Source organism: Astyanax mexicanus, chromosome 15 (assembly GCF_023375975.1).
Source record: "Astyanax mexicanus isolate ESR-SI-001 chromosome 15, AstMex3_surface, whole genome shotgun sequence".
Taxonomy (NCBI): Eukaryota; Metazoa; Chordata; class Actinopteri; order Characiformes; family Acestrorhamphidae; genus Astyanax; species Astyanax mexicanus.
The window spans coordinates 4,100,363-4,119,450 of NC_064422.1; the positions used below are offsets into that span (position 1 = coordinate 4,100,363).

Genomic DNA, 19,088 nt, shown 5'->3' on the forward strand with positions numbered 1-19,088 from the left:
ATAGTGAAGGTTCAGGGCTGTGTTATGATTATCTCTGTGGGGTATAGTGGGGGTTTAGGGCTGTGTGATGATTATCTCTGTGGGGTATAGTGGGGGTTTAGGGCTGTGTGATGATTATCTCTGTGGGGTATAGTGGGGGTTCAGGGCAGTGTTATGATTATATCTGTGGGGTATAGTGGGGGTTTAGGGCTGTGTGATGATTATCTATGTGGGGTATATTGGGGGTTTAGGGCTGTGTGATGATTATCTCTGTGGGGTATAGTGTGGGGGTTAGGGGCTGTGTGATTATCTTTTTAGGCTATAGTTAAGGTTCAGGGCTGTGTTATAATTATCTCTGTGGGGTATAGTGTGGGGGTTTAGGGCTGTGTGATGATCTTTGTAGGCTATAGTGGAGGTTCAGGGATGCGTTATGATTATCTCTGTGGGGTTTGGGGGGGGTTCAGGGCTGTGTGATGATTATCTCTGTGGGGTATAGTGGGGGTTCAGGGCTGTTATGATTATCTCTGTGGGGTATAGTGGTGGCTCAGGGCTGTGTGATGATTATCTTTGTAGGCTGTAGTGGTGGCTCATGACTGTGTGATGATTAGCTCTGTGGGGTATAGTGGATGTTGATGTTGATGTTGATGATGATGTTGGTGATGATGATGATAATGATGATGATGATCTCTCTCTGTAGGGTATAGTGGAGGTTCAGGGCTGGATGTTGATTATGTTGATGTTGACGAAGATGATTATGTTGATATTGATGATGATGATTATGTTGATGATGATCTCTCTGTAGGGTATAGTGGAGGTTCGGGGCTGGATGTTGATTATGTTGATGTTGATGATGATGATTATGTTGATGTTGATAATGATGATTATGTTGATATTGATGATGATGATTATGTTGATATTGATGTTGATGATGATGATGATGTTGGTGATGATGATGATGATGATTATGTTGATGATGATCTCTCTCTGTAGGGTATAGTGGAGGTTCGGGGCTGGATGTTGATTATGTTGATGTTGATGATGATGATTATGTTGATGATGATGATGATGATTATGTTGATATTGATGATGATGATGATGATGATGTTGGTGATGATGATGATGATGATGATGATGATGATGATCTCTCTCTGTAGGGTATAGTGGAGGTTCAGGGCTATGTGCTGATTGCCCACGTCTCTGTTCCTGTGATTCCCCTGAAGAATCTGCGCATCATCCGAGGCAGTCAGCTGTATAACTCCAGTTTTGCCCTGGCTGCTCTGGAAAACCCTCAAGTCGAGCAGCTCCAGTTCAGCAGCCTCACAGGTAAAGAGAGGTGCACTGATGAGAGATACAAAAAGGGGTGCTACCATGCAGTAGAATACTCTATAGGTGCACTCCTGTCCAGACCTAATTACAGTTTTTCTAGGTTGTTTACACATTTTTTAAAAGCATGTCATGTTCTCAGAACTGTCCACACGTTTCAAAAAATCCACACATAATGGGCAAAACCCCTCAATTCTACTGCAAAGAAACTATACATTCAAGACAATGTTATCTTTCTTCAAAATTGTTTACTTATATTAATAGCTATTTAAAGTAAAAACACCATGATGAATGGAAAACACTTCTTCTCCGTCCATCATAATTACTTAGTCCTTCTTTTTCGTTAAGTTTTACACTTACTACAGAAAGTTCAAACACTAGTAGCTAGTAAGAAACAGGGGTATATTCTCACCTCTGAATGGCAAAAGTGCTAATGCTAATACTGCTCCAGCAGTGCAAGCCAGGGTTAGCTGCAGGCTATACTCACCTCTGAATGTGGAAAGAGCTAGCGCTTCACACGGTTAGCAGCTAATGCTAATACTGCTGGAGAACTATACTGAAAGTACTGTATAACGCTGTACTTCAGCTCCTTACAACCTGACTGGTAGAATTTATACATAAGGTACACCAGAATATAATGTACACTGACAATTTTTGGGAAAATTAAAGGATGTTAAGTGTGCATTACGGTGCAAAACATATGGTACATAAATGTGTTGTTGTGTATTGTTTTTATATTCAGAAATGCAATCACATGGTAACAAATATATTCAATATTTACCACAAAAATACATGTACACAGTGTACATCTCAACCAACACAAAGTTCATTTACTGTGGTCTACATACAAAATAACAGAACAATTTACGGTACACAGTTACAGTAAAAAAAAAAATCTGTGCTGCATTCTCTCGTCTGTATTGGTCTGGGCAATGTTTTTTTCCTGGCCAAGCAGTGGGGGAATATCCCCCCTTTTTATGAGTGTAAATCCAGCCTCATCAGTGAAGATAAACTGGTGCTCTAGCTCATAGACTCTCTAAAACACACGACAATATCAGAAATAGACATGGAGTAGTCACTATTGTCATGCACAATAATTATGATTACAATACAGATATAGAGTGAAGTTACAGTGGTGTGAAAAAGTATTTGCCCCCTACATATTTCATTTGTTTTTGCTTTTTTGTGAAACAAACTTTAAAATCAGACAAATGTAATCTGAGTAAATATAAAAAGCCCTTTTTAAATTATAATTGTATGTATTAAAGGGAAAAAAAACAATTCAAACCAGTCTAGCCCTGTGTGCAAAAGTGTGTCCTAAAACTAAAACTAAAATAACTTGGTTGTTGGCGGCAACAACTGCAATCAAGCTTTACTGAGAACTGGCAAGGAGTCCTTCACATCTTTGTGGAGGAGTTTTGTTCCACTTTTCTTTATAGAATTGTTTTAATTCAGACACATTGGAGGATTTTCCAGCATGAACAACCTGTTTAAGATCATCCACAACATCTGAATCAGACTGGACCACTCCAAAACATTCAGAGGTGAACTTGTTTGTGTGCTTTGGATCATTGTCCTGCTGCAGAACCCAAGTACTGAGCTTGAGGTCACAAACAGATGGACGAATATTCTCCTTCAGGATTTTCTGGTAAACAGCAGAATTCCAGGTTCTATCTATAACAGCAAGTTGTTCAGACCCTGAAGCAGCAAAGCAGCCCCAGACCATCACACTACCACCACCATGTTTCACGTACAGTATGATGTTCTTTTTCTGTAACGGGACACACGCCTTCCAAAAAGTTCCACTTTAGTCACGTCAGTCCAAAAAATATTTACTCAAATTCCTGGGGATCATCAAGATGTTTGTTGGTAAATGAGAGATGGGTCTTTGTTCTTTTTGGTCAGCAGTATTTTTTTATCTTGGAACTCGGTCGGACAGCCACTTCTATTAACCCAGGTCTGATGTTAAAGTTTGTTTGACAATCTGAAAAATGTAAGTATGACAAAAATGCAAAAACAAAATAAATCTGTAAGGGGGCAAATACTTTTTAATGCCACTGTATGTATAATTTATACAGTGTTGAGACTATGCATCAATTATGGGATTGTATAGGACTTTTTTGTCATACATTTTCATTTTTTCATTTTCGTCATTTTGCAGATTATCAAACTAACTTTTTCACACAGGGCTAGATTGGTTTAGATAGTTTTCCTTTAATAAATAAAATGATCATGTAAAAAGTGCTTTTTATATTTACTCAGGTAATCTTTAATATTAAAGTTTTTTAGATAATCGGAAAAAAACAGTATGACAAAAAATACAAAAATAAAAGAAATCTGTAAGGGGAAAATACTTTTTTCACGCTACTATATATTGAAATTTTGGACTCTTTCTATTTTTTGGTCTGCAAAAAACAAATAGTACAAATAGTAAAATATTGTAAATACTCTGTAGGAATACATTTCCCAAATACTTGATAGATACTTTATTTTTACACTTTTACAGGACATTTGGATTGTAGAACAGTGGCATTAATTGCTCCAAAACAGAATAGTTGACCTGTTGCCTTTTCATGCTAAAGCTCTGATTGCTGATTATAAATCTGTGTGACGGGTGTTTGCCCATGTGACGAGTCAGTGTAAAGAGTAGGATAATTAACTTTAGAGTTTTGAATAACAGTTTTTTTTTCTTGTAAAAACAAGAGATTTTCTTCATGAAAATTGTGCTGAATGCTGAAAATTGTGTAGTGTTTTGAAAAAAGTGTGTTTTAGAACTGTAATTTGAGTGTAAAGCTGGAATTGTGCTTTTAGTTTAGCAGAACTTGTTCAGAGAGTTGATGCATGACTTAAAAACTGTAATTTAAGTGCAGACTAAGCATACGTCCGCAAACCTAGATACATTCAGTTCAACAACAAGGAAATTCATTATGTTCATTTCTGGAGGAGTGCACTGAAAGGTGCTAATATGAAAATCAATTAGCTTAAATCACCATTTAAAACCCCAGCAGCACTGCACCACACCACTGCACCTCAGCAGTAGAAGCAAGGTTTACTAATCACTAAATAATAGCAGTAATGCACTATCATGCACCAACGTGGTCATGTATTTAATTTGCGTAAAAAAGTGAGCGTGTAAAAGTTTTGAGATTAGATGCATGTGTTAATGTGTTCAATATTGACATCGCTACTTGATTGTAACAGTTTTGATCAGGTGATAAGGTACTCTGTATCTGATTTGCTAACGGCTGCCGTGTCTCTCTCTCTCTCTCTCAGAGATTCTGCTGGGTGAGGTGTATATATGGGGGAACCCTCAGCTGTGCTACCCCCGGAACATCAACTGGAAGGACATTGTTGGGGACAGCAAGTCAATCCGGGTTCAGTCTGCAGTGCCTTACTGTAAGTACAGCAGTAGACGATCAGACCAAATAATTTTAACAAGGTGTATAAAATGTACAGCAGGTTCTTTTGGTGTAGGTACTGTACCGGTAATCATCACGCTGATCTGTCCTTACCATCACTTACATTTACATATGAGCATATATTGTGGAGATTTTAATGCTTATAATTAAGAGAAATGGACAGAATAAGTCAAGGGTTTAGTAACAGGGTTCTCACTGGTGCTCAAGTTGCTTTTAAAGTTGTCATCACATCATTTTTTTGTTTATTTTAAAAAGTGTAGTTGTGGTCTCTAGTATGAATGAATGATTTTTTTTGTGCTCCAGTGATCCAGTATAATGCTGCTGTAGTCTGGTGGAGGAGTGGGGGGTCTCTTGCTCAGGAATATTCATACATGCAAACATATTGCCTCTGATTGGCTAACAGCACTGCGACACCAGGAGGCAGACAACAGTTAGAAAGGTTTTCAAATAAAGACATTTTTACACTAATAACAGTCGTTGCAATGTCATATGTTACTTTACAACATGTTTAATGCCCTGCTAAGTGCAGTTCAGCCACTGACCTAGTCTTAGAGTCTCTATAAAACGCGCAATCCACCGGAGATCCTATATAAACTTAGTTACTTACACACAGAGGTGGGTAGTCCAGGTTCAGAAAGTAAAAATCCACCCCAGGGTTTTGCAGTTGAAGGATTTTTACTTTTAACTAGTGTAAACAGAACTGTTCTAAAAATACACCTACATATCTCAATTGTACTTCACTGGTGGTTCCATAGACAAATTCTAATCATTTGTTCCTTAGCTCTGAATTACTGGGCAAAGCATATAACACTGATGTGATATTTGCACAAAAAACACAGGAACAAACTGCCATGCTGTTCCTAACTCGCTGCCTGTGGGCGGTCGCAAGCCAAGGTGGGTGAGGCCAAAAAAATGTACAGGTTGATGTAGACACAGGTGCTTTTCCTGATCGACTCGTTTTTCTGAATATTTTCTTTTACTAGCTACTGAAGACAATGAAAGTTGAGGAACATCTATATACTACTCAGAGAGACCTACTGTATTTCACAAAGAACAAGAAAAAGTGGATTTTATCGGAAGGGCATCCTTAAAATACTTAAAATTGAATGTTGTGTTTTCCAGGGATGAAGAGTACTGCAATTTTGGATAAAGTGCTTGAAATTGTAACTGTATTTCTTTCTAAGGGATTAAATAGTTGGCTTATTTAAATTTGACCTTGGGAAAGGTGTATGCACCCTGTACTATACTGTTGTTTATTAAACCAGCATTGTATCAGCTATAACAGCAACTGTTAACCCTGTAATAAAGTGGCATTAAACACTAGATGATCTATATATCATACAGAGGTTTGTAGCACTAAATCAAAAGTTTAGACACATCTCATCATTTATTGTTGAGTAATTTGTGCCATAATATAGATTACTCAAAATGGTTATTTACTGTATACCAACTCTACCTCTTCACAACTTGACAACTGATGCTCTCAAACACATTAAGAGACAAGAAATTCAAGTAATTAACTCTTGAAAAATTGACTTCAAGAGTGAAAAAAAAATCAAGAGGTGCAGAACTGTCATCTAAGCAAGAGCTGCTACTTTAAAGAATCCAAAATATAAAATATATTGTTTTTGTACACTAAATATTTCCATAGATTTTTTTTACACCTCAATGTTTAAAGATATGGAAGATGTTATAAAAACATATACTTGAGAAACAATATACAATATAAATAATGAATACAATAGAATATACAACATAAATAATATAGATATGTACTAGAAACTTTTTACTAATGAATCCAAACAATTAATGAGGATATTGTGAATCTGAATTATAAATCTGTTCTATTATTGCTTTGCTCTGGTATCCATGTATTTAAAAGCAATTTGATATTTAGAATTAAATGTTTTAGAATGGCTCATTTTGGCTCAACCAATCAGAATTGAAATGAATAAAGGTGGTACGCATTTTACTTGCTGTAGTGGCGTAACTGGAAGTTTTGATGATCTGTGAGTCAGAAATAGTATATAAATAATGCTGTTTACTGTGCAGCGTGTGCTGTGTGGGTGATTCTGTGTTGTGATTTTTGTTTTTCTCGCTGCTTCAGGTACGTCTTGTCCAGCAACCTGTGGCTCCAGAGGATGTTGGGGACGAGCTGCAGAAGATTGCCAAACACGTGAGTTCTGCTGCCATTTTCACCAAACAGGCAGAACAAGTAGAGGAGTAAACAGTCCGTGAACACATGCTGCTGTACTGTACTTATATCTTTTATGTGTGTGTGTGTGTGTGTGTAGTGACCCGCATCCCCTGTGCGTCTGGCTGCACGCGCTGCAAGGGTCCCGACGCCAGCGACTGCTGCCATGTCCAGTGTGCTGCGGGTTGTTCTGGTCCCAAAGACTCGGACTGTCTGGTGTGTGACTTTTTGTGAATTCTGTTGCTGATGTGTAGTAACTAGTGGTGTCAATCGATTCATCAAAAATATTTTCTGTGATTTCTGATTTCTGAGTCACATTTGTTTAATGGAATTAAATTTGGATTTCTGGTCTCAGTCGTTTAAAGGAGAACTCCGGTGTAAAATGGATTTTTGTTGTAGTAAAACATGACAAAAGTTCTTACCTTTGATGAATAGCACACCTCTGTTCTTCCACAGCGTTTTGAGATCCAGACATTTTAACAGTTTGTCCAAACATCCTTCAGACTGGGAGACATGGGGTATAATTTGCCCCGATAAATCACTTTTTCCACCGTTATCCAGCTCAAAGTAGCTCTACACCTCCTTGCTAGAATTCGGAGAGCCCTGCATTTAAAACGAGGCATTAATAAAAACTTAAAAAGTAAAGAAGCTTATTAAAAAAACACTATTTACATCCTATAATGCTAGCTTTAGCTCTGAGCGCCGCCATTACTGTACTGATAATGACATAGACTCTGTAGCAGCTGGCGCCAGAAGGTAGGCTATCAGTACATTGATGGCAGTGCACGGAGCTAAAGCTAGCATTATAAGATGTAATCAGTGTTTTTTAATAAGCTTCTTGAGCACTTTTTAAGTTATTAATGCCTCGTTCTAAATATCAGGGCTCTCTGGATTCTAGCAAGGGGATGTGGAGCTACTGGATAAAATAAAATAAAATAAAGTAGTGTTTCCAAACATGGTGAAGGTAGTTTCGTCTAAAGCCCACAGTAAAAGCTAACCAGGATAAAGTACAGCTTTCAAACATGGTGAAGGTAGTTTCATCTACAACCCACAGTAAGAGCTAACCAGAATAAAGCTTCCAAACATGGTGAAGGTAGTTTCATCTAAAGCCCACAGTAAGAGCTAACCAGAATAAAGTACAGCTTCCAAACTGTTTTAACTAAAGCCCTATTCAGACAGGAGTAGTTTTACCTAAGGAGGTAACATGATTAATAAGTAAGGAGGTGGCTGATTAATATCATTATCAAAATCGTGATTAAGATCATGATTGAAAAAGTTGAAATAGTATATTTTCCCTGTATTTCTGGAAAGGAGACTAAAGACAATAGCTTAACAGAGGGCTTGTGTGAGGGAGAGAGAGGTTATTATAGTACGTATTTCAGCGTAAATACCAACGCTGTGTTTACATCACTAAATTTAACCGCTAATAAGTCACCAGGCTCTGTAAACTTGGTCACATCATTTATTTGTGTTTTAAAAAAGGAATGCATCAGAGTTTCAAGATGAATCACATTCATTAATGTGCTAACATTGAAAGCCCTAATATTAACCCTCACGTTTAAAATCTAGGCTCAGTATATGATGTTACACTTCGGACCAATGTGTAACAATACCCATTAAACTGGATTTACTACATGCAGCTCTGTATGATTGGCTAATGGTGTTGTGTAAGTTGTGACACAGTAGGGGTGAGTGGCGCACAAGGCGGGGTGAGATGTAATGTAATTGTATGTAGTAAAACAGGTTTTAAGCAGAACATGCTTTCTGTCATCTTCTCATGTTCCAGTAGCAGTGTCATCTGCAAATCTTTTTTTTTTTAACCCACATTCCCTCTAACTACCCTCCCCCCAATAAACCCCCCACTTTTGTCTTTTCATTTTAGTATAGCACATGAAGTATATAAGCCGTTACCTGACGTTACGTTCACCTAAACATTACAAACCTATTATAGAAGACTCTCACACATACCAGAGGATATTTTCAGGAGATTCTAGACTACTCTAATATGTAAAGAGTAACTACTATCTAATACATGTTTAAATTAATAGCTTAAATATGTTGCTGTTATAATAAAATGTACCATCACTGATTAAAATGCCTAAAAAAGAGATGCAAATATTAACAGAATTTAGATATTTGACAGTATTTTGATTACAGGTTTACGTAGTAGAGCCCAAATAAAAACAAATAGTCCAAATAAAATAAACAAATGAATGGATAAGGCTGTGCTGTTGTTTCCAGTCATTAAGCTCATGCATAAAATATTTAATTTTTATGAGCCATTTAGATATGATATCATACACAATGTTTTTTTTTATTTCGTTCTTTATTTTTCTTTATTTCTTTATATTTATATTATTTTATATTTTTATTTACAATTGAGGAAAACATTTTTTATTAATGCAAAGAATATTTTATTACAAATATTACAAGACAGTTCCCTAATGCTTAATTTTGATATAAAACAAGGGCGTTGCCTTGGTATTAAAATTATCCTGTATAATGTTTTGATTTTATTTTTTTATTTAAAACTGCTTTTAACAGAAAATTAAAACATTATAAAACATTTTTTTTTAATTATTCATTAAATAATTCTATTTATTTTTATATATTTTTTTAGATTTTCTGGTATCCAATATGTAGTTTACCTTGTTTACCAAAATTATTCAGCTTTTGGAGCGCCTAAAATATATTTGTAGCCCAGGCCAGGTGATGCCCTGGGTTTGAAACTGATTTGAAACTAGCTGTTATAGCTTCTATTAGAGTGTCCTTTTGCAGAATACATTAAAGTGACAATCCTTGGGGACCAAGCACTTATAACTGTTATTGAGCCAGCAATACACAAACAATGTCCCCTGGCCTAATTTATAATAGACAATTTGGGGTGTGGCCTAAATTTGTATAGGTTTGAGTGAAACCACAACCCACATTATTTCTGCACAACAGTGGTTCCGTGCTCAGACACAGACTTATGAGGAATTAAATAATAATAATAATAATAATAATATGTAGAATGTTAATTATCACTATCTGAATTTTGGAAGTTACTTAATAAACTATTCTCCTGACACAAACAATACAGTACACGACAGGTAATACAGTGGTAACTACAGGCAGCCTGAAGCCTGAGGTTGTTGACAGTATAATTCATAACCATTTATATGATATATGAGGTTATGAGTTGTGTTTTTGTTACGGATGGATTGTAAAATCCTAAAAATAGAAGCTTTCAAATAAAATGTTATCTGTTGTGCTCAGAATGTGTCAGCTGTAGTGATATACACTGTATCTCTGTAAGTACTGTGTACTAAAGCTCCTGTATTTGTTCCTCGCAGGCATGCCGTCACTTTAACGACAGCGGGACGTGTAGAGACAACTGCCCGCCGCCCATAATCTACGACCCCCTGACCTATCAGTCCAAACCCAACCCCAACAAGAAGTTCAGCTTTGGAGCCACCTGCGTAAAACAGTGCCCACGTACGTCCCACTGCTCTGTCTCCTGAATCAGGAATTCATATAATATTTTTTTACTTTATGTTCAAATATTAAAGAAAACAGAATTTTTTTAAAGGTTTCACTTGAAATCAGCTACTAACAGTAGTGACATTAATGGTGTTAATGACTTACATCAGGTATTCACTATTGGGGTAAATAAAATAGTCTTCTTTTGCACTAAGCAGCAAAAAAGGGTGTACTATGAGGTGTTGAGGTTTGATATTACTCACTGAAACATAAATCCATTTGAAAATTAAACAAAAACTAAATTAATTCAAATTTCTAAGCCTGTCTTAGTGTGTTGCATACTGTAGATGTGGAGATACAAGGTTGTGTGACATGAGAGTGATGCTATGTAACCCCCATCCACACACTGTCTTGCTTCCGGACCGATCAAGAGCTGAGTCAGCTCCAAGCTCTCAAAACCCGAGAAGAACAGCAAAACAACAGTAATTGTCCTTTTAATCAGGCATTTAAATGGCTTTTTTTGGGATTAAAAGCGTGAATTCAGCTTTAACTGGAAATATCTGTGCAAAACTGTGCTGGACTGAGGTGCACAGTTTTTGGACATATGCGTTTACAAGTACGTTCCCAGCCATGTGGATGGAGGCCATGCGGTTACCTTGTGTTTTCTCCTGCCCCCCACCTCGTGCTCCCCCTCTTGCTTCTCAAGCAGCAGCAGCCTGTCACTCACACAGACACAGAGACAGCACTGTGTAGCTACTTCTTGTGTCAAGAATTAAAACATTGCAACAAGGGCGCCGAGTGGTCCTCACTGTCTAAATCGCTGCCACTATGAGCAGGAGGTCGCAGGTTCGAACCCCCGCTCATGCAGCTTTGCCATCAAGCTGCCGGCGCTCAGAGGGAGCAAAATTGGCCCTGCTCCATCCAGGTGGATAGATGGCGCTCTCTCCCCACATCACTCCTAGGGTGATGTCCACAACACAGGGCATCTGTGAGCTGATGTACCGGAAACGAGTCGCTGCGCTTTCCCCCTCGGCAATGCTGCATCAGCAGCAGCTCGAAAAGAAGCGGTGGCTGGCCTCACATGTATCGGAGGAGGCATGTGCTAGTCTTCACCCTCCTGGCGTGTTGGGGCATTACTAGTGATAGGGGGAGTCCTAGTGAGTGGGTTGGATATTTGGCCATGTAAATTGGGGAGAAAATGGCAAAAAATAGAAATAAAATATATATATTTTTTAAATCATCACACATTCTGCAATGTCACTATTGTGCATGCGCACATCACAATGACTATGCTTAAACAATATATCGTGCAGCCCTAATCCAGATCCATCTAAGAATCTAAAATGTCCCGCATTTTAATTTGTGTTTATATATATATGTTTATCTTTTTTTCTTTGTTTCTGTTGTTAATCTATCCTTTGTGTAAGCAGCCATTGGCCATGTGCTGTTCGCCCTAGTACACACCATGTGACTTTTGTTTTGCCATTCTAGCAATGTTTTTCTCTTAATTCTTTTGTTACATTATAAACTAAGGAAAGTGTTCAGCAGCTGCCTAGAGGAGCATAGCTGAGGAGTGTTTAAGGTGTCAGAGTAATTATAAAGCTATGGAATTTGCATTTCTTTCTTTCTATGTGTGTGTAGATAATTACCTGGCTATGGAGGTGGCATGTACTTTGGTTTGCCCCAAAGCTAATCAGGAAGTCATCACCATTGAACCAGACGCACAAGAAACGCAAAAGTGTGAAAAGTGTGACGGGGAGTGTCCCAAAGGTAGGCGCAGTTTTTTCCAGTTACTTTTCCAACAAGCAGCACAACCTGCAAAAACTCAAATAGCACAGATTTACTATATATAAAAAAACATTAAATTAGCAACTTTAGATATGTTTAGAAACAATCTAATTTTCTGTCTGAGAACTCCAGGTCTACTCACTGAGCCACTCACTGATCAGACTTCTTTATACTGCAAATAAAAAACATGTACTTTCACTTATCATCAGTTCACCACCACATTTACCAGGACAGAGCAGCATGAGGTAAAACCCAAACAGCTGCCACAGTCCTTTTCTGGTAAATATTTATTTAGGAGTTTCTTTGGCCTCCAGATCCAACATTTAGAGGGTAATTTGTTGCTGGTTTAAGATTTTAGCCATGTGTGTTTAGCTTTTACTGCTTTTATTTACTGATCTTATGCCAGCTTGTCTCCATCTGGTTGCATTTGAGCTGCAGAGAAACAGGCACAAGTTAAAGATTTCTGAGTTAAAGATCTGAGAGTTCATTTTCAGTCTGAAGATTTAATTTTATCTTACTCTGATTAAAATTGTGTTCAGTTTTAGTTATTGTACAGAGTAAACAAATATATTATACATAAAGTATATATTGCCCAACTCCACAGAGATTTAGTTAAACTCCACCCACTTCTATTACATCATTGGTGGGAGACAACAAGATGTCTGCACCATCCTGTTTCCTATAACTATAGAATCTACTCAATGAATTTGAAGCAAAAATTTGCACTTATTTGTTTGGATAAAGTTTACTCTGTATTTTCAGTAAATATTACCTAAATTGAACAGCTCAGTCACACAAACACAAAAATAGGCAAAGTCTACTTAACGTTATCATCCTTTTGCCCGCCATGGCTACCTCCCCTTGCCTATTAAGTTACCTTTAAGCTAACCTTTCCACTCCCAAATAAACAAATTCATTTTAACTCTAACTCTTTAACTCTAATGATAATTTAACAAGCTATATAAACTGATGTATTTTCTGCACTATAAAGTGCTCCTAAAATCCTTTAATTTTTTCCAAAAATAGTCAGTGCACTCTAATTTGGTGCGCCATATGTATAAATTTTACCAGTCAGGTATTAAGGAGCAGTAAAGCCACTCCACTGAAATACAGCGATATACAGGAGTTTTAGTTGAATTCTCCAGCAACGGGGCTGCAGTAGTATTAGCAATTATTACTAGGGTTAGTAGCCTGCTGCTAACCCTGGCTAACACCGCTGGAGCAGCATTAGCATTACCTGCTAACCACGCTAAATGTTAGCTCTTTAGTCATTCAGAGGTGAGTATAATTGGCCTGTAGCTTGCTGCTAACCACAGGTAACACTACTAGAGCAGCATTAGCTTTAGCAGCTAACCATCTTAACTATTTTTTAATTCAGAGGGGAGTATATCAGACTATGGCCTGTGTGTTAAAACAAGCTGCGTGGGACAAACCACTAGCTAATATCTCCCTGAGTTACTGGAACACTCAGGGTTCCTCAGTGTAGCGCTATTGGGCGGCACTACCTGCTTACTGCTAGCGGTTAACCACTAATGCTAATGCTCCAGCCATAGTGCTAAAGAAATTCGGTAATCTAAGCTTACTGTACATAAATAGAAGTGCTTTACTTTTTCAGGAGAGAAATCTGTGTAGATTAACATCCGGCGCTCATTTTACTTTAAAAGAAAATCTTTTTTATCACAGTTTTGTTTACTCAGCTTAGCTTTACTTAACTTAGTTAGCTGACCAGTTGACCATGTGTATATTCATACAGTTCCTCTGTGTTTGTGTGTGTTTTTTTTGGCCAGTGTGTTACGGGTTAGGCATGGGGAGTCTACAGAGGGTGATGGCGGTGAACTCCTCCAACATTGGCTTATTCAAAGGCTGCAAGAAAATCTACGGCAGCCTGGCCTTCCTCACACAGTCTTTTAAAGGGTGAGTTTCAGCTGTGCATTCACTCTCACTGTCCTCTTATTCAAATTAAATTTAACAAGAAGACACACCCCCTTACTCTCCCACTCACCTTACCTTAGATCTACTCGATCAGCCAGGTCTGTAGTTTCTTTGTGAAATAGTGTATCCAACAAAAGTCAGTAGACCCTTCACATTTCTTCAATATTCATTATCCTTTCATCGGACAACACTGTAGAAATGAAACGTGGATAGTAGTCAGTGTATAGTTTGTATAGCAGTATAGATTTACTGTCTTATGAAAATAACTCAACACATGACCATTAATGTCTAAATAACTGCAACACAAGTGATTACACCTCACAGTAAACATGTCTTTGGTAGTTTTTTAAGATTTTGTGCTCTTCCATCTTCTGCTTGAGGATGCCCCACAGGTGATCAATTCGGAATTAGGTCTGGAGAAATACTAGACCGATCTATTACCTTTACCTTTAGCTTCTTTTGCAAAGATTTGTCATCTTGAATGTGTGTTTGGGGTCGTTATCATGTTGGAAAACTGCCATGTGGCCCAGTTTCCGAAGGGCGGGGGATCATAGAATGTCACAGCACATGTTGGAATTCAGCTTCCCAGTGCCAGAAGCACTCATACAGCCCCAGACCATGATGCTACCACCACCATGTTTGGATTTAAGCAAGGGACAATTGTCTTGTTATTCCTCATCAGGGAACTGCTACACATGCTGGACACCATCTAAGCTAAACAATTATATCTTGGTCTCGATAGACCACAGGACATGGTTCCAGTAATTCATTTCCAGTTCTTGGACTGCATGTCTTTAGCAAACTGTTTACAGTCTTTCTTGTGCCTCAGCTTCAGAAGAGGCTCCTTCTTGAATAATAGCCATGCAGACAGAGTTGATGCAGTGTTTGGTGTGTGGTCTGAGCACTGCAGGCTGACCTCTAACTTCTTTAAATTCTGCAACAATGCTGGCAACAGTCCTGCATCGATTTTTTTAAGCCAACCTCTGGATATTACACTGAACTCGTGGACACAACACCTTTGGTTGACCCTGGGGAGGCCTGTTCCAAGTGGAAACTGTCCTGGAAAAACATTGCATAACCTTGGACATTGTGCTGTAGCTCAGTTTTAGGGTGTTAGAAATGTTCTTAGTATTCTTAGCATAGTCCATCTAGGCCATAGGTTGGCAATAGGCGGCCCGCAGGCCAGATATGGCCCACAAGCGTGAAACATCTGGCCCAGTGAGATTGTTTAAACTATAATGAACGATAATGGAAAAAATAAATAATAATAAAAATAATAAAATGCTTCTCTGGCAAACTTTAGTTTACACGCCCCTCTGTCGCGCTCGGCGTGACTTTAATTTTCTCCCATTCTCGTTCTTCCACCCATTCTTGGGCTCCCTCTCACATTATAAGAGCAATGGCTTGGAAAATATCTGGCCCGCGGCCAAAACGAATTGCCGACCCCTGATCAAGGCTATGTGCAACGTTTCGATTCCTCACATCCTCAGAAAGTTCTTTGCCACGAAGTGCCATATTAAATAACCAGTGGACAAAACACCAAATTTAACAGCCTTGCTTCGCCTTTACAACTGGAACATTCTCACATTAATGTGTCACATGACACCAAAGAGGGATAGCAGCAGAAATGTGCACAATTTGGACATGTTCACTCTAAGGTTTACTAATTTGTGTAGCAGCTATTTAGAGATTAATGGCTGTGTGTTGAGTTATTTTTAGAGGACAGTAAATCTCTTCTGCTATTCAAGCTGTACACTTACTATATTTATACCCAAGTTTCATTTTCATTCCATGAAAAGATGAAAGTATTGCAGGAACGTAAGGGGCGTACTCAGTTTTAATGGGTACAGTACGTCTGTATTTATTTGTATATGTAATATCTTTATGTTTAACTTTTCCCCTGCTCTATTCCTCATCCAGCGACCCGTTTTCCAACTTGTCCAGCCTGCAGCCCGATGACCTTGAGGTGTTCCGGACGCTGGAAGAAATCACAGGTAGCGTAGCCGTGCCGCTAGCTTTCTGGGACAGTGGGTTCACTGTGGAAGTCTGATTGAGTTTCTATTTGCCCCCAGGCTACCTGTACATTGATGCATGGCCGCAAAACTGGACGGACTTGGGCGTGTTTGAAAACCTGAAGGTGATCAGAGGACGAATGCTGTACAAGTAAGCTGGTCCTGCAGTCTTTCCTTCTCTTTACTTTCCTTTTACTCAGAGTGATTTCTCCACCTGCTTCCTCCTTCCTTCAGCACGCATGTTTTTCTTCAGCTCTTCCTCGACGTGTCTCTCCTGAGTCAGTACTGTCTGCGTATCTGTGTGTCCGTCTGTTTGTACGACTCTGCCCAGCTTATCAGACTCTCCGGTCATTAAAGTTAATGATTGTCCTGCTGCACCTGCATGACTGCCTTCTGTTTAACACAACGTCGTTTAGCTGAAGGGACAGAGCCCTGTGTGTTACTGTGTTTACCTCACAGACCTTTCTTACTCTGTGTTAGATATAGCGCCACCTTGCAGATACACTGTTAGAGACTGTAGCTTGTTTACTGATGTATAGTTTGTGTTGGTCATCCTGTAGTCCAGAGGTATTTAAGTAGCATTAAGTAAGGTCCAGTTAGTGGAAATTTCCTTAAGTCCAGGTTCAGACTGTCATAATGTCTAACTTGTATGATTATGATTTAATGTAGTGCTGGAGGATACGGCCCACATTTATATCACAGTATTTTTTTAAATTTTGGTTAATACTTTATTTCAATATTAATGTGACAGAGCTAGGTGATAGTGAAAATACACAATTGCAATATTTTTATTGCAATATTTTGACATGCAGACTAGGGGTGTGCCATATCGTATCATATGCAATAATATCGCCAACCCCTAATTATCACATCAGGGTACTACTTTTTTGCTGTTTTTAGTAAAAGAAAAATTCACACTGTTCTAATTTCCCATTATAAATCTACTAGAGACAGATTATATCTGTCCAGTATCATTTATTTTATATATATGGATATATGGAGAATCTTGGATATATGGGGATATTTGGAGTGCATTATTAGTATTATGGCATTATGGATTATTGATTTCTGTTACAATCTGATATATATTTTTTTATATCTCAGTTAGAGATACAATGTCATATTCATTTTGTTGTAGTAGTGTGTTTTTGAATTTTTTCAAATGTAGTCTTTTGTCATACCGCCAAGAGTATCAATATCGCAAAAATACCATGAAATATCGTGATATTATTTTAGGGCCGTATCGCCCACCCCTAACGCAGACGTAATGCAACAGCAGTGTCGGATTCTTAAACACAGCTATTCACTGCTACTCTTTCAAAGGAATGGCTGATATATTAAGATTGTAAGAATTATCGACATATTTTTATAGGAGATATAAGATGAGACAATATCATTTATATCAATATAGACTATGTTCCGTTCCAATTAGCTCCAATTAGCATTTTCCCCTCTCCTCACAGACTTCTTTTCTTCTCTTTGATTTTAAAGTCACATGAATTGTTAAGACAGAGTCACATGTCAAATATGTATTAGATATGTACCTGCTGGGGCGCTGAGTGGTCCAGCAGTCTAAAGCGCTGCCACTATGAGCGGGAGGTCGCAGGCTCGAACCCCCGCTCATGCAGCTTTGCCATCAAGCTGCCGGCGCTCAGAGGGAGCAAAATTGGCCCTGCTCCCTCCGAGTGGGTAGATGGCGCTCTCTCTCCACATCACTAAAGTGTGATGTCCGCAGCACAGGGCGTCTGTGAGCTAATGTACCGGAGCTGAGCCGCTGCACTTCCCTCCAGGCGCACTGTGACGCTGCTCGGCAATACTGCATCAGCGGCAGCTTGAAAAGTGGAAGCATGTGTTAGTCTTCACCCTCCTGGTGTGTTGGGGCATTACTAGTGATAGGGGGAGTCCTAGTGAGTGGGTTGGGTAATTGGCCGTGTAAATTGGGGAGAAAATTTAGGAGTAAAATTATTTAAAAATATTTATATACATGTACCTGCTCTGTGAAGTAATTTTTTTTCCCCCATGTTCACCAGTGGTCCGTTTCTGTCGGCTAAATATGTTAATTTATTAATCTGAAACTTCTATTCAAGCAAACCAATCAAATACACAAACAGTATCTAGTCAGCTGTGGTTCTGAGGTCAGAAACTAAACTATGATGAGGTAAATTATCTGTGTTAACCTTTATCTCTCTCTCTCTCTCTCTCTCTTTTTACAGAGGTGTATTCTCGCTGGGTGTTCAGTCTCTACAGATTGAGTCTCTGGGACTGCGATCTCTGCGCAGCGTGAGTGGCGGTTTGGTTCTGGTCCACAACAACCCTCAGCTTTGTTACACCTCCTCTCTGCCCTGGTCCAGCCTGCTGTACCCCAGCCAGGAGCCCAACCTCATCAGCAACAACAACAGAGAGCCACAAGCCTGCGGTACGAGAAGCATGCGTATATACCTGAGACAATCCTATTTATTCACCATCACATAAATAATCAGTCTGAAAAGGTGTCAGTTATGTATTTTTTTTACTGTAGCTTAATGGCTAATGTAACAGAAGGACACTACTGTTTATTGAGACAGTACTACTTACTGAGCTCAGGTGTTTCATGTATAATCATTGCTAACAGGTGTCCATGCTCTGTCATACTAAAGAGCTTAGTGACTTTATATATGGCACTGCATAGAATGACATCTTTGGTAGAAGTTATTTCTGCTAAGCTAGAGCTACCCCAGTCAACTGTCAGTGCTGTTATTGAGGCATCAAGAAGAAGCAGCTGGTTAAGCCTTAGATATTTGTTTTCAAAACGAAGTCCCGACTGGAGTGTGTAAGGCTTGTATTGGTGTGATGCTCAAGTGTCCACATACTTTTGGACTTGTAGTGAAGTAGCTAAGTAGCTTATATTTCTTTGAGAAGTTATGAAGTCTTTAAATTAGAAGCAGTCTTCAGGCTTAATTTAGTGCATTAGGTATAAAAGTTTCTCACAGTGGCTCTGTC

At 38.6% G+C, this 19,088-nt stretch overlaps 1 protein-coding gene across 1 annotated transcript in view; it reads left to right on the plus strand.

Annotated features, from left to right (window-relative positions):
• erbb2 (erb-b2 receptor tyrosine kinase 2) overlaps positions 1-19,088 on the plus strand; it is a 61,498-nt gene that overhangs the window by 25,100 nt on the left and 17,310 nt on the right. The window contains exons 3-12 of the mRNA XM_022663021.2: positions 1,134-1,302; positions 4,576-4,698; positions 6,829-6,897; positions 7,016-7,131; positions 10,251-10,392; positions 12,019-12,147; positions 13,953-14,079; positions 16,018-16,091; positions 16,170-16,260; positions 18,323-18,525. Coding sequence (XP_022518742.2) covers positions 1,134-1,302; positions 4,576-4,698; positions 6,829-6,897; positions 7,016-7,131; positions 10,251-10,392; positions 12,019-12,147; positions 13,953-14,079; positions 16,018-16,091; positions 16,170-16,260; positions 18,323-18,525 — 1,243 coding nt within the window. The remainder of the gene's footprint in view (positions 1-1,133; positions 1,303-4,575; positions 4,699-6,828; positions 6,898-7,015; positions 7,132-10,250; positions 10,393-12,018; positions 12,148-13,952; positions 14,080-16,017; positions 16,092-16,169; positions 16,261-18,322; positions 18,526-19,088) is intronic.